The sequence below is a fragment of the Prunus persica genome, chromosome G4, assembly GCF_000346465.2.
Source record: "Prunus persica cultivar Lovell chromosome G4, Prunus_persica_NCBIv2, whole genome shotgun sequence".
In the NCBI taxonomy this organism is placed as follows: Eukaryota; Viridiplantae; Streptophyta; class Magnoliopsida; order Rosales; family Rosaceae; genus Prunus; species Prunus persica.
In genome coordinates, this window is record NC_034012.1 from 10,898,517 (window position 1) to 10,914,113 (window position 15,597).

A 15,597-nucleotide genomic window follows, 5' to 3' on the forward strand; every position below is an offset into this window, starting at 1 on the left:
CCGATGTTTTAGCAAAGTCCCAGTTACAGCTCCATATAAAATTCTATTCTGAAACTAACCTAACGTTTTTAGGTCAGTAGAAGCTGACCTGGTTGGGTAATCAACTTCACACAACAATGAAACCAACCATGCGATCTATAAGAACTATCAAAAGTTTAAGGCTCAACAAAGAGAGGGCTTTTTTTATTTTTATTTTTAAAATAACATCATTTTCAATACCTAGATTAAGTCTTGCTTGAATTTCATCTTTCTAGAATCTTTTATCAACTTCCCACAAAAGAAAAGTTCATCTCAAAGCCCGTATGGACAACAACAAAAGCAGCATTTGTCATGGGCTTCTTTTAAGTTCACCTCTTCTTAAGGTGAGCTCTTGTTTCTTTCACTCATTTTTCTTGAGAAGCTCAAGCATTTTGGGTCAATTACATGCAATCGGATCCATATTGTTCGACCATTCTCCTCCTCTGTCCACTTGATTGATTCCTTCTCCAGTTGCTTTATAATCTGCACAACAAAATTTAGAAAGATATCTAGATTCAAATTCTCATCTTCTAAGGGACAGAAACATCTGGATTGAGTTATAATGTATGAAAAAAAAACCCTCAGAAGTAATAATCAATTAGAAAGTGTCACGTAGTTTGGCACAAAACCATCCATTAGTCTTCATGTCAAGAAGCCATACAATTCAGCATTGACACGTCCAGTGTTTAAATTAGCCATATTCCAAGTGAACTGGATTAAATGAAATGCTGAAAAACAAACAAAAAGAAAGTCTAGTATCAGAGAGTAAGCGTTGTAACATGAGCTTGATGATATAGTCATACCATTCGTCTCCGGGCAGCTCCCGTGGTGTCATTCGTTCCCACTATGACCTTAAGGTACGTAAAATCTGAAAAGAGAAAAAGGAGATAACGAACCAAAATCATTCCATCTTGTGAATTTCATTTCAATAAAAAATGGAGGATCATGATAACCAACCTGGGATGCCAGAGAAATAGGTTAGTTGAAGCCTTAGAAGACGTACAGCTTCCTTGGGTTCATGGTGATGCAAGTCAAGAGACACCACATTTTCTCTGCATTCAATTTCTCACCTGTCACGCCATATTATGAGGTGGTATAAATCATGGCTCAAGAATGGTTTACAGTACACACCTACTCTGAGCTTCAAGAAGCTTTTGAGTGTATTTCTCGTCTGCTTCCTGTGCCTTTCTGCTATAGAAGTGTCCCTAGACATTCCACAGAGCATAAAATAAAGAATTACAGCCTTTAAAATTGAGCGGACGAGGGCACAAAAATGTTGAACATTACTTGAACCTTCTCTTTTCAGATTACAAGTAGTGTATTTAATCATTTTTCATGTATATTAGGCCACAAACAAGGAACAAAACAGCCCTCAACTGCATCTGAATTCCGAAGATAGGCTACTCCACCTAGACTGCATTGTATTTCCATTACTCGGATTAGGGAAGAAGGGCCAAAACAAGAAGCTAATAACCAGACTGATGACAAAAGAAATTCCAACAATGCCTGACATATAACTATATGCTAAGCTAATATATGTAATCACCAAAATATCTCCTTGATTTCCCATATTGGAGAAGTAAAGGATAACTAAGTAACTTCAACTACGTTGTTGACCCACAAGGAAGTAACAAGAATGAAAAACCGTTGCAGGGGGGAAGGGACAAGTAAATCCATATGACATGTCTACTAACTAGACTGTTCCCGTGGATACTGAAGGGATAAAATTTGAGAAAAGAGATTCTAACTCAAAACAATTAGGTGGAACATAAATTATAAGGATTATTTTTATTTAAAAAATCAAAGCTTAAAGAGAGAAAGTAACACAGTTAAACGAAAAACAATACCTCCTCTAGAAGTTTGTCTGTACGTACACGATCACCCTCACAAAATGCATCAAAAGCCTGCAGAGCAAATGGGAGGATTTTTACTACTCACTATGCCAAAGGATAATAACGATGATCAATTTAGCAGGAGATCTGTAAACCAACAAAGTTGAAGTTGAAATTATGCAACAAGAAAATGCTTGGCCTGATGCTACCCAAGCAGAAAATTAAAGAGAAAGTACTAAGAAGGCTATTATATCTCCCTTTTGTCAAGAAGAATAACGGACCACCATTCTCCTATAGCTATGTGGTCTCCTTTATTCCATAATATAAATTGTGCAAGTAAATTTTCAGAAAGTTCATAGGAGGATCTTACAGCTTTATAGTATTCCTTCATTGTAATCCAATGTTCTTTTACAGATCTACGTAGGACCTGATAGCTATTGTCACCATCTCCATCTTCTGTTTAAAGGAATTAAAAGCATTAGAAAACTTTATATGGAAACAACTGGAAAAGAAATAGTAATATCCCTAGTCAATCACCATGGACAATTGAAATGAAGCCGCACCCATGATTACTAAGCCAAAGGTATCCAATAGGACAAGATCAGTTATTGGGTCAGAGAAAGGTGATTGGATGGCCACTTAACTAGCATACAACAGAACCAAATCCTAAATCCACTTCCATATAACAGGACAACTGTGACCAAATTATTTAGAACGAAGTAAGAAGCTATCAGGATAATGAACTTTAAAATGAGGAGAGAGAAGTAGAATGATCTGAGGTGCTCCATTAGAAAAAATTGAAGGTCCATCCAATGACAATTGGTTGATTGAAAATTCAAATTTCATGTCAGAATTCTTATCAAGCAAATGGAATTTTGTTATTGATAAGCAATAATTTTATCGTGTTTCCGAGTCTTTTATTAGAATTTTAGTATGATATAAAGACTATTCATACTTCTTTCTTTTTCCAATCCAGTAAAGCAAAGTGCACTGAATTAGACTCAGTTCTGAAAGAACTTTTGGCTAAAGGAAACTTTACCTTCAACTAAATCAAATATATAAGGCTGCATGTTATAGAAAAGTAAAAGAACGAGCATCAAATTATAGCCTCCGTACACTGTAGCCATGACCTCTTAACTTCCCCCTAACATCTTAAAGAATTACAGAAAAAAAGATAAAGAACAAAAAAAATTAGAAGAAAGAAAAATATTGGAAGAGTAATTATATGACTACGAAAAGATTGAAGTTTGTACCTGCACTGGTTACTTCTTCTGGTGCCAGAGTAGCATTTTTACATTCTACAAGAGTGTCTCTAAAAGGTTCAACCGCAAATTTTCTAAATGCCTTATATCTCTTCACTTCCCTCACCGGGTGACTTCTTTTAGGTGCTTCCTCAGATCTTTCGGGAACATGAAACAATGCTTCTAAAACCTCTTTCTGAAGAACTAACCCATCCTTTTCTTCTATTGGTGATTTACTGCAAGAGTACAAAAACAATTTCAAGGTCCTAGTTAGTGCATAATGAAAGAGACGAAAAAGAAAAAGAAAAAAGAGTAGTTCATTCCAAGTGAAAGCACAATAAGACTCCTCTAAAGTGAACTAGCAAATGCTACCGATAACAACATACCTATGGGCAGAATGTTGATATGGACTCATCTCTGTAGACTGTTACAGGAAAAATAGAAGAAAAAAAACTTAAAATGAATAAAAAGAACAAGAAAATGAAAAACTATTGATAGTTATTTCATGTCATAGCTTCAGTGCTAACATAGTGAAACACGGAAGATGATTGAACAAATCTTATCGTGATTAAAAAAAAAAAAAAAAAGTACTAATCTCAAAATTCAGTAATTATTTAAGTCCGTTCTCTATCAAGAACTGTTGCTTCTTTCAATCATGGGCCATAACACTTGTTCTTACTTCTGACAGCCTAAGATCTTTCTTTAATTTTCCTTGCCTGCCATTCAGGTAATGCCCGCATATTAAGTCTGAGTAAAGTATCAAGATGCTATTAAACAAGATCAAACTATCTCAACTATATTTCCATCTTCTTGTTATAGGATTTTACCTCAAACTTCCAACCAGCGTTTCTCATACTTTCCCCTTTGGCAACTTGTCCATTTGACCAATTTCTCTTCAAATTGTTCAACTAACAATTACTTGACTGTCCAAGCCTTTGGTAACTATACTTTCGCAATTGGCTGGGCAATGCATTAAAGCTAAAGCTTACCTTTAAACTAGATAAGCCAATAATATCATCAGACTTCTCCAAGTTTGATGCTGACATGAAAAGAAGATTCTCCATGCTCTGCATAATCAAAATATCAGTTCTTCAAAATTTATGGCATAGATTAAAATGCAGTGTAGCAAAGCGAAAAAGAAGAGAGGATATTTGTAAAACAATCCCAATTCACTTGTTGAAAATTGAGTATTGAAATCATGATCTTCTTTTCCAGTTGTTCCGGGGTTACGTTTCTTGAAGGATGTGCACTAATAAATCTAGACAGAGTAATCAAGTTAAAGTTTCGGGAAGAGATGGTTAATGCCAAGCAGAGAGTGGGCTAATTGGCAGACAGCAGTGACTTTGGACCACAGTATTGAACAATTTTTTTTAAGTCCAGTAGTTTGCAATCACTTTCTACCATAAAATAATTCTCGTGTCAAGATGAAGGCTTTTTTTATTGTCAACCGTACCAGATTAAACAGCTTTCTCTTCAGGTTTGCCTAATCTCCTCTCAAATTTCAACTGACTATCCCATCTACCTTCTACTTGTGCAACTCGTGTAAACTAAAGTCCAATGTTTCATGTATACAGATGTTACGGTCAAGTTCTCTGACTATATTATGCTATTAGATGATGCACTAATATACACTTATTGCAATTGTTATCACATATTTTGTTGATTTGAAGTTTAATCCATGTGAAATTACCTGTATGCAATTAGTGTTGAGACATTTAGTTGTGAAGAAAACCAAGTTCTTAAGGATGATTAATATTTGGAAAAGTAGACAGAGCTGTGCCACTAATACTTTATCAGATTTTCATGCATAACTTCTTTTTATCATAGAAGAGTGTAAAAGTATTCACTAGCAGTAATGTAAGAAAATGGAGCAACATAAGAAATTCCACGATACCTTTTGCACATCATATCCACAATGGCCTGCATACAATGAAATTCCCAGTTACACAACGTATTGTCAACCTCAAGAACCTCATCATGAAAGAATGACACTACTATAAAATACAAAGGCACACTTGACCTTCCATTCAACTACAGAAGAAGAGCTTTTCTTTTTATATTTGAAAGGCAACCAAGGACAAAAACAGAACTATCACCTAGAGAACCCAGAAGTGCCATTTTAGCTCAATGGTAATGCTACATCGTTATACACTCATATTGTCCAATGTCAATGGATAGAATCATATTTATCTATTAACTCTGTCTCCATACTGAATGCCAACAGGTACAGATGCCTATTCAGCTCAAGAGGCCACTAAAGAGCTCGAGCAGCATTTGTAAGTTTTGTTGATCAGCCCGTTCAGGGGGTAGGGTCAAAATTTTAGATCAGTTTGATCCACTCAATCAAGTGGAACCACATTGAGAACATGGCGCTCTAGCAGAGCGCAAAATAAGCGACTCTTTCAGTCTGCCATTGAAAATTTGCAGCAGTGTTGCATCATAGGACAAAGGAGATAATACAATGTATCATCATCGATGAACAATCAGAATAGGTGTTCCTACAAGGCCATCATTTTATCTCTTCTTATAAAGAGAAGAATGAATTTCTTTTTTATAGCTCTAGTACATTTAATGCCTACAAGTATATTTTTCACCATCTCCTGTTTAAGTAATGTAAATGCAAAAGAAACTGAAAGTTCCCTTTGATAGGAGAAATTTAATGAACAGGTGTGTCATATTCCACTATCCAGATTTGAGTCCTAAGAATCAACCCCTACTCACTAATCGTATTCCAGAGTGTTGAAGAAATCAAATTTCTAACGAGATAAGAAGATTTACCAAGAACTTCTCGGATGACATCCATATCAAGTTTAAAGCCCTCTCCAAGCATTTTAAACAGAAACTCTTCAATATCAGCATGCATTTTGCTGTTTTCTGCTGGCATGGTTGATTCAACTTCTTCACTCCATATCTCAGAGGCAGGCACTTCTTTCAGCCCTAACTTTAATGGTTTCTTCACTTCAATAGATTCATTTGTTGATGATCTGGGCCTAATATACTCTTTTCCAATCATACCTGAAACAGTGCCCCCTGATACAGAATTTTTTTTTGATTTTGATGCTCTGGTATTGCCCGCTCCTTTTATGGGATTCTGAAGAACTTTGTCAGATGACATTCCTTCCGAAGAAGTTGCACTTGCACCCTCAAATTTAACTTTTGATGAACCAGCACCGTCTGAGGGACTTACAAGTGATGCACATAGAATTTCAGCAGCCATTTCTACATTTTGCCTCTCCTGGCAGTAAGCAGAGGCTATGTCCTTAAGAGAGCACATAGAGCTAAAAACTTCAAGCAAATACTCCAAGTCCCTTTTCTGGTCATCGTCGCTGGAAGTAGGTGAGGAAAATGCTTGCATTTTGATATACACTTCACAAAATAAGAACAAGAGAAACAGAATGCCAATGTCAAAGTCAATGCATAATCAGGAACTCCACCAACAAGGGAACAAATTACTGAAGCTGGTGCATATCAATCAACTATTTAAAGAAAACTAGCAATGACAAAAGGAAGTCAATGGTGAAGGGAGATAACAAAATTAGTTTAACACTTCAGACTAATGTAACCCACTAAAAATCATTTTCAACAGAACTAAAAGAAGTATTTTACATCCAAAAGAATGTGGGTAAAACAAATCTCTTATCTTTGAAACGTTCCATATGATTATTGGTTGATTAGTGACAAGTTTGGTTGGTTTGTGACTGTTAATCACAAGCTTTGAACTATTAGGAGGTGGGTCAACTAATATTTTATATTCCAACAATCCCCATCATATGTGTGAGCCTCTCTGCATCACTTGAGAGCCCATGCCCACACATGGATGATGGAACTTAACCCTAATAGGTTCTTGCAAAAGAATCTTGTTTCATAACCTCTACAGAGAAACACACATATTATGAAGTCCTCTGCAAACAAACACATTGAGGATTGTGCTATGAAGATATCATCATCATCATAGAACAGCATAATGCGTATAGTTCAAAATGTAAACCAAGAAAAACAATCAGGGTTTTAGTGAGAGATTAATTAGTGAAAGAAACGATTTTGATGAAGGGAAATGTGGAGGAAGAGAGTGAAAGGTCGCTTACCTGGAGAAGATTGAGCGACGATAATACAGAAGGCAAGCAATGGAAAGAGAGCTTTAGAGAGAGAGAGAGAGAAAGAGAGTCTTTTCGTGTCTTTGTGTGTGTTTAAGGCGTCTTGCTTCTCATGAAAGAAAAGGAAATGGCAGAGCAACAGTAAGAGGAGTGGCCGTGACTGTGTGAGTGAGAAAATAGTAACATGCGAGTTCGACGCGATGTCGTAAGGCTGCGTCGTACGCGCTCCTTTCGCGGTCTTCTTTCTTTGCCTTTTGGTCTTCTTTCTTTCATCTTGATTTCTTATAGGGATGGGCAATGGAATGGGAATTCATTGGGCGTTTGGGTGTTGGGCTGTGGTGGTGTGGTGGTGTGGTGGTGTGTACACATTGAATTTTCACTTTTATTATAAAATGTGGTTAGTAAGTTGTGAGTAAATGTGATTCAAATTATATTATTGATTTTTCTTTAAAAGTTACAATTAGATATCACTAAAAAATTTAATTTTTTTTAAAAGTCACAATTGGATACCACCAAATTTTTAAATATCTTTTAAAAGTCATAATTGAATACCATTGGATTTGGACTTTTATAAACTCATTAAGGCCTCATTTGGTATGCCGACTAGGACAAGACTGGATTGGAGTCATTGAATTGGCTAAGATTGGACCAGATTTTAAGTCTGTTATTTGATGCTATAACTGACTTTGGACTGGACTGGAAAATATAATAATTTTGAACTTTTTTTTTTTTTCCAGCATCTTTTCTTTATGAGAGATAAACATAATTTAGCAAAACATAAGGAAAAAGATAAAAAAAGACACAATCGATTGTATATGAGAAATCTGAGACTTATCAAACCAGAAAATCAAGATACCAATTATCAAAATATCTCAATATTCAACAATAAAATCGAAAAAACAAAATCTTAGATGGAGATTGTGATGTTGGTTGAGCCAAATCAAAGTCAAATACACCTCTTTCTTGAAGGAAAAAAAAGAGAGAGAAGAAAATGAGAGGCATGGATACCACTTAATTTTTAAAGATTTTAAAAAAATCATAACTGGATACCACCAAACTTTGAAATAGTTTTTATTATTAAAAAAAATAATTCACAATTGAATACCACTAGACTTTTATAAACTCCAAAAATTTTAAATTGAATACCTCCAGACTTTTTAACTCTATAAAAGTTCATTTAATGTTCTAACTCTTTTTTAACTTTAACAGACTCTCACAACTAGGATCCAATAAATAATCAAGCATATATTTATGGATGTCGAGTCTTTGCATTTAGCATCAATGTATTTATACGCATTTAAAGGAATCCTAACCATTTAATTAATCTTATGGCTAAAATTCTACCACGTCAACATAATTATATTAAAACCTTATGCACTGGATCATTTGCCACTTTTTACACTGGAGCTACATCATCATCATCATCACAACCACCCAACATTGCTGACATAAAGAGATTCAAGTCTTCTGCCAAGAAGCTTAGACCATGGATGTTTTGAAGAGAACTAGGAGGATGTCTTTTTTGAAGTAGTTGGATGTGTTTAGTCAACATGTTAGATGTGTTTTATGAATGGTTTATTGGATGTGTTTTTTGAGTCTTTGGGCTAGAATTTAGTGTGGTTGTTTTGTAAGGGATGTTTTGTATTTGGTACATTTTGGATCCTGAATTGGGTTTATGTTCATCTATCTTTATGCTTATGTTTCACTTGGAACCTGATTTGGTACATTTTGGAACCTACAACTGGGTGTTATATATGCTGAAGAAATTATTTTTTATTTCTCACACCGCTTGATCGACACCTACTACTATTTGTCCAACATTTCTATATTTGTTCATATCACAATTATTCACTCATGCCCTCTCATCAACAAAATGGAAACAAATTGAATACACCAACACTAATATGTCCACCAAACTCAAACTGAAATTTCATTGCAAAATGAACTACATATCGGTTACATTTCCACCTAATTGATCATAAGCTTTTCAGAGTTTCCACCAGGAAATGTCAACCAATTGCTCAAGATACAGAGCATCATCATAATCACCAAATACGCAAGACCTAATGACAGATCCGATTCTCTCTTGGTTGTTGGCCTATTCTTTCCTCTTCCAACAGTCTTTTCCACTTGCCTAATTCTCCAACTTTGTACTCCAATTCCTTCTTTTCTCTCTCCACCATTTTCAGCTTATCTTCTACTTCTTTCTTCTGTTCTTCTATTAACTTTAGGTCCTCTTCCATTGCTCTCATTCGTCTCAGCAACCCAAGGATTAGTTCTTTTCCTCTTGCACAAGTCAGTGCGTCCAGCCACTCCCAATGATACCCATGTCCTCTGTTTCTCTGCAAAGTACGTTTTCTCACATCAAAGCTAAACCCATCAAGCAACAAAATAAAATTTCACAGATTAACTTATTCGACTCATCTCACAAGCTTCAAATCTTCTCCCATTATTTAAATTAGTCCATGAAGTCCAGGTTTTGATATATTCGCCGCACCTGCATAGTTTCCTTACACTAGGGCTCTGATTTATTGATGAAGAAGAAATCAGCGACATTTTTGCGCATGCACTGTGTGGTCTTCCCAGATTTCCTTCGAATTTCCAAAAATTTCAACACATCTACTGTTTTTATGTGGATTTCTTCGAATATAAATGGGAATTGGGGATTTATTTGGTGCCAGATTTGACATTTTTCGGAGGGAAGTTACTTTAGATGGGAGGTTGGACATTGTAGACTTGAAAAGATAAATTTGCCCATGAAATTGACACCACGTTAGACAGACTTGACCGAAGGACTACTAGTGCAACAAAACATCTACTTGAGTGACCTCTTCAACTAATAATTAAATTTAGTGACCAAAATGTAACTTCGAGTATAGTTGAGGGACCATTGCTACGAATAATCCTAAATAGTATAGCCACGACTATATGTGGTTATACTAGGTTTTTAATTATTTTTTTTTAAGAAATAGTACAGCCACGCGGCTCCACTCGGTTTTTTTATTATTATTATTTTTTAAAGAAATAGTACAACTGAGATACTCTGTTTTTCTAATTTTTTTTTTTTTAAAAATAGTTTCCTGCTCTGCTATACTAAGGTTTTCTAATTTTTTTTTTAAAGAAATTGTATAGCCGAGCGGCTATAATCGGTTTTTTTAAAATAGTATAGCCGCTCGGCTATACACGGGTTTTCTAATTTTTTTTAAAGGAATAGTATGGCCGAGTGGCTATACAATGTTCTCTATATTTATTAAAAATTTTTAAAAAAAGAACCCTCCTAAGTGGCCCATTTTTCGAAAGAGTAATGCTATTGAGACACACAAAATTGACCACATTAGCTGACCACCTTATGTGGCAGCTGATGTGGTCATGCCATGTCAATTAATGAATATTATTATGTGAATTTTAGTATTTTTCTTTATTTTTTAAAATTATTATTATTGGGAAATAAAAAAAATGAAAAACAAAAAGTTGGACTTTTTTCGTCTCCAGCACACCCTTCTTCCTCCATCAAATTTACCTATCCCCATCAAAATCAAAGAAGAGATATAGATATATTCCAGCACTCCCTTCTTCCTCATCAAATTAACCTATCCCTTCAAAACCAGAGAAGAGATATAGATATACTAGAGAAGAGATCAAATTCAAGAAAAACAACAAAATTACAAGAAGAGAGGAACCCAATCAAAACCAGAGAATTTTGATTTTCATTTTGAATTTTGATGTTTTGAGGGTTTTTCAAGAATAATCATCATCTTCGATCATAAGTGAGCAGTGACCATCAGATCTAGAGTATTTGGAGAGCGCCAATGCGTGGGGATGTGAGCGGAAGCAGCATGGCGGAGATGGCGACGGCGGCAGTGTTGATGGGTAAGGCGGAGATGTCGGTGTAGTGGGACATAGAGAACTTCTAGATCCCCAAGGTCTGTGACACGCATGCCATCTCCCATAACATTAGTTCTGCACTCGTTAAGGGAGTGCTAGAGATGAAGAGTCCAGGGATGCTAGGGTTTTTTATTTTTTATTTCAATTTTTATTTTTTGTTTTTAATAATTATTTAAATAAATAAATAAATAAAAATAAAATCCACATGACAATTTCATTAATTGACGTGGCATGACCACATCAGCTGCCACATAAGGTGGTCAACTAATGTGGTCAATTTTGTGTGTCTAAATAGCATTACTCTTTTCGAAAACTTGAATGGCGTGTTTTTTTTTTAATTTCTTTTTTTCCAGCTTGATAACTCAGTTTTCGGTAAATTTAAAAGTATCAGTTTATCTTCTTATCTTAAGGGTACACTTAATGCAACCCCTCCTACTCCTTCTCCCGCTCCATCTCCAGAGCCAACAATTCCTCCATATCCTGCTTCTCCAGTTCACTCTCAAGCACCCTCACCTGACACAGTAATCATCTCCCACCAGCACTATCCAAGGTACCTCCACATCCTTGTCCATGTCCATACCGCGGTTCTGGAATTCCTCCTCCAAGCTCCTCGCCAACTTCTCATCCTAACCCTACTGTTCCTCCTACTTATGCACCTAATGGTTCCCCTTACTCGCCTTCTACGAGTCCCTCATCTCAATTGTCCCCCCATGTGTTACCTGCACCTGTAGTGTCCAATGCTCCCAGTCCAGGAAACAAGGGAAGTGCACAAGACTTGATTTCTCAATCACCTTCCCCATCCTTGTCATGTAAGTTACAAGCAGTAAGATTTACCCTTTTTTTTTCTCCTGTTTTTTAGTTGGCATGTATGTTTGGTGACTTAATGCATTATGTTGTTTGTTTTATATGGTTTTGGCAGTGTTAGTTATTCATATAGAATGCAGGCTCAGAGTTAGAGTTTTATAAGAAATTATGATTCTTTCCTACAATAGAAACTCGGGTAATGGCCTAATAGTAATGGATATTGCTCTAAAATTACTCTTACGATCAAGGAAAATAGGAGTTTTAAAATAAAAAAAATAAAAAATAAAGTACAGCCGCTCGGCTCCACTCTTTAAATATATTATTTAAGGAGTACAGCCGCGCGGCTATACGTTTGATTTTTTTTAAAAAAAATGTAGGAGCCGCCTAGACCGCCTAGACCGCCTAGCCCGCCTAGGCGGCCGATTTTCTGTTCAAGTCTGGATATTTGGATATGGTTGTGTAGGCTAAAAGTAGAGGGAATGGCTCCAATTCTTAGATGATTACATTAACTGGGTCTCTTTTCTTTGACTGAATTCTTAATTATTTATGAGTTTTCTGTCAAATGTTTTTTGTGTTTAGAACTGTAAGTTTTGATATGGAAATGGGTTTTCTGTGCAACCTTGAATTTGTAGATTTGGTTGTGTTGGCCCCTGTAAATTTGGTTGAGTTGGTTGAGTTGGTTTAAATTAGAGAGAACTCGTTATAAAAATCTCAAGACTCTCAATTTGTGCGGGAGCATCTCTTGTGATGATGATGATAAAGGTTATATTGTACGAGGGATGTGGTTAGTCTCATAAATCATAAAGGGGAATATTCTTTTTGCTGCTCTTTTCTGCACTAATACTTGTAACTGCAGGTTAGGCTTGAAGTGATGGGAAAGAAGGCAAAGAATGCAACCAACATTTCTGGAAATGAGGCTGGGAAAATTTCCAAAGAGATTTAGAAAGTGGAGAAGAGAAGGAATGTTAAGAGTACTCTTTGCAATGAAATAAGTTCTCAGAGCCATTGCATGGTAGGATTCCCTTGGACTTTCAAATATATGATAATTCTTCCCCAGGTCTTGTCACTAGTTGGATATAACTTGCTTTCTATTTCTGCACAGATAATCCTTGATGTCCCAACAGTAGGAGGACGCTTGATGCTTGTGGACATGGCTGGCTCTGACAATATTGAGCAAGCTGATACTGTATGCAGCACTTTCATTGTCATTGTAACGTACAAATGTTAAATTATGGTTATACTGAATTCACAGACTGCAAAGATCAACCAAGGAAACATAGCTCTCAAAAGAGTGGTTGAATCCATTGCCAATGGTGATTCTCATGTGCCTTTCAGAGACAGCAAACTGACCATGCTTCTACAGGTAACTTTTATTCACACTAATGTCAGTTACTAGGGATTATATGGTGCCCTGCCCTCTAACCTTGTATGTGAATGACAGTTCTCATGTTCTTTTTGTGCAGGATTCTTTCGAAGATGATAAAACAAAAATTTTAATGGTACCGTGTGCAAGCCCAGACCCAGAGGAAATACACAAGACAATCTCCACCCTTGAATATGGTGCAAAAGCAAAATGTATTGTCCGTGGTCCTCATATGCTAATCAAGGATAAAATTGGGACTGAAGATTCATCTGCTGTTATTTTAGGATCAAGGATTGCTGCCATGGATGAATTCATCCTTAAACTGCAAAGGGAAAATAAGCTCAAAGAGAAAGAGTGAAATGAAGCACACAGGGAGTTACAGAAGAAAGAAGAGGTTGCTGCACTGAGAGCTAAACTTGAGCTTATGGAAGGGACTGGATCTGGGAAAAAGGAGGAAGAAATCAACTTGAAGGTGACTGACCGTGAGTTGGAAAAGAAGTTGGAGGAATGCCAGCGTATGGCAAATGAGTTTGTTGAATTGGAGAGGAGGAGAATGGAAGAAAGGATATTGCAGCAGCAGCAGGAAGCTGAAATGCTGAGGCGGCGGTTGGAGGAAATTGAGCTTGAGCTATGCCGCTCAGGTGATGGATATGGTAAGGAGAGTGGGACAAAGGACCATGATGGAACCCAGTTTGCCAAAAGGTTGTTAGGGATCTATGCCAGTGATGATGCAGGAGGAATGGTAAAGTCAATGGATTTGGACATGGGTGATCAAGAACCTTTTGCTCGTGAGGTGAAATATGTAGGTGGGGTTGCTTATCAATCTGACAGCAGTATTGTGAATGCTGTAAACATTGATTCTTTTGAACCAAAATATGCTGATAGGGTATGCCTAAGCACTGTTTTTGAGGAAGAATAAATGGAAGAGGAAGGACTTAAGGAAAATGTGGAAGCTGAAGAAGTGGAGAAAGAAGTTATAGAGGAAAAGAGAGTGTGCATGGTTGATGGGTCTAGCCTCCAGAGTAATTATAATATGGGATCCCTGACATCTTTACCTAAGGATTATCAAGATACACCAACTGTATGAATCGGCCAAGCGGAAATCCAGGGGAAGAAGATGGCAAGGGGGGACCAGATGATAGGCTTGTCAGGATCCGCAACATATTTACACTCTGTGGAAACTACAGAGAGCTCTCTCAACGTGTGACAACTCCAGCACCTACTGTTGCATCAATTAAATCAGAAACTGACAGAAGAGGTAAACAAAAGTCCAGTATGTGATGAGATGGCATTGGCTGCCAAGGAGAACTACAACCCTTCACTGATGCAGATACTGAAGTGTATGTGAAATGGGAGGCTTCAAAAGAGAATCCAGGGAAGTTCATTACAACACTTAGGGTTGTAAAAGATGCAAGCCTTGCTGACCTGCGAAAGTTGATTGCAATTTATTTTGGTGCAGACAATCAAGCATTCACTTTTCTCATGCTTGGGGTATGTCATTTCTAACTTCCCTAGCTGCTTGTTGATCGCTTCTTAAAAAATGGAAAACTTTATTAAGACAATCATGCTAACATGGTTGTTTTTATTGACAAAAAAGTTGTTATAAATCAAGAAATATAGGGTATCTCTGTGATTAAGAAACACTTGATTCAAACTTCTATTGTGTATATATGCAGGACCCCACTGGAGCTTCAGTACCAAAGGAGAAGGAAGCAACAATTCAGGCCACTAAGCTTCCTCTATGCAACAATAAATCAAATGGCTACCTTGCTAGCTTGAGACCACTGAAGGGAATGCAAAGCCCAAGTCAGCTCCCTTTAATTCCTCTCCCATTGAAATCACTGGAAAATAGACTACCACTAATTAAAATAATTAAAAAAGACTAAGATTTTATTTAATAACATAAATTAAATTAAAGAAGGTCGCCAAAAAACAAAAGTAAAGAAACTAATTTTATACTTTTAAATAATTAATTACTATTTATTAAGTAATTTATTAAATCAGTAAAATATTTAAATATTCACTAAAGAAACAATAATTAAAATGCAATAACTAATTAAAGTAATTAAAAAAGACTAACATTTTATTTAATTACATAAATTAAATTAAAGAAGGTTGCCATAAAACAAAAGTAAAGAAACTAATTTTATACTTTTGAAGCGTATAGCCGGGTGGCTATACGATTAGAATATTCTTTTTAAATAGTATAGCCACGCGGCTAGACTTTTAAAATAGAATATTTATAGTGTATAGCCGTGCTATACTCTTTTAATATATCACCAACAATAAAAATATGGATTTATAGTGTCATATTTCCTTAAATATATTCGAATATTTAAGTAATTTATGAAATCATTAAA

At 36.1% G+C, this 15,597-nt stretch overlaps 1 protein-coding gene and 1 pseudogene across 2 annotated transcripts; one reads left to right on the plus strand and one right to left on the minus strand.

Moving 5' to 3' along the window:
- On the minus strand, positions 204-7,224 carry LOC18780363 (putative nuclear RNA export factor SDE5). Its single transcript, XM_007212359.2, has 13 exons — positions 7,177-7,224; positions 5,853-6,457; positions 4,986-5,011; positions 4,265-4,349; positions 4,081-4,158; positions 3,478-3,515; positions 3,104-3,327; positions 2,221-2,306; positions 1,866-1,922; positions 1,150-1,223; positions 976-1,070; positions 822-886; positions 204-501 (listed from the first exon to the last, which is right to left on the minus strand). Exons 2-13 carry the CDS (start codon positions 6,444-6,446, stop codon positions 358-360), a joined length of 1,566 nt encoding a protein of 521 aa, XP_007212421.2. The 5' UTR covers positions 6,447-6,457; positions 7,177-7,224; the 3' UTR covers positions 204-357.
- Positions 10,995-15,096, plus strand: LOC18779171 (annotated as a pseudogene). Its single transcript, XR_002271245.1, has 7 exons — positions 10,995-11,072; positions 11,424-11,620; positions 12,454-12,526; positions 12,731-12,886; positions 12,977-13,237; positions 13,338-14,728; positions 14,914-15,096. The product of XR_002271245.1 is annotated as a kinesin-like protein KIN-10A (transcript).

Bases quoted from the DNA above. Each gene is read 5' to 3' on its own strand.
- LOC18780363 (XM_007212359.2), bottom strand. From the start codon at position 6,446: ATGCAAGCATTTTCCTCACCTACTTCCAGCGACGATGACCAGAAAAGG. The intron at 3,328-3,477 runs GTATGTTGTTAT...GTACTCTTGCAG, and splicing joins TATCAACATTCTGCCCATAG to TAAATCACCAATAGAAGAAA. The intron at 1,923-2,220 runs GTAAGATCCTCC...TTTGCTCTGCAG, and splicing joins TGAAGGAATACTATAAAGCT to GCTTTTGATGCATTTTGTGA.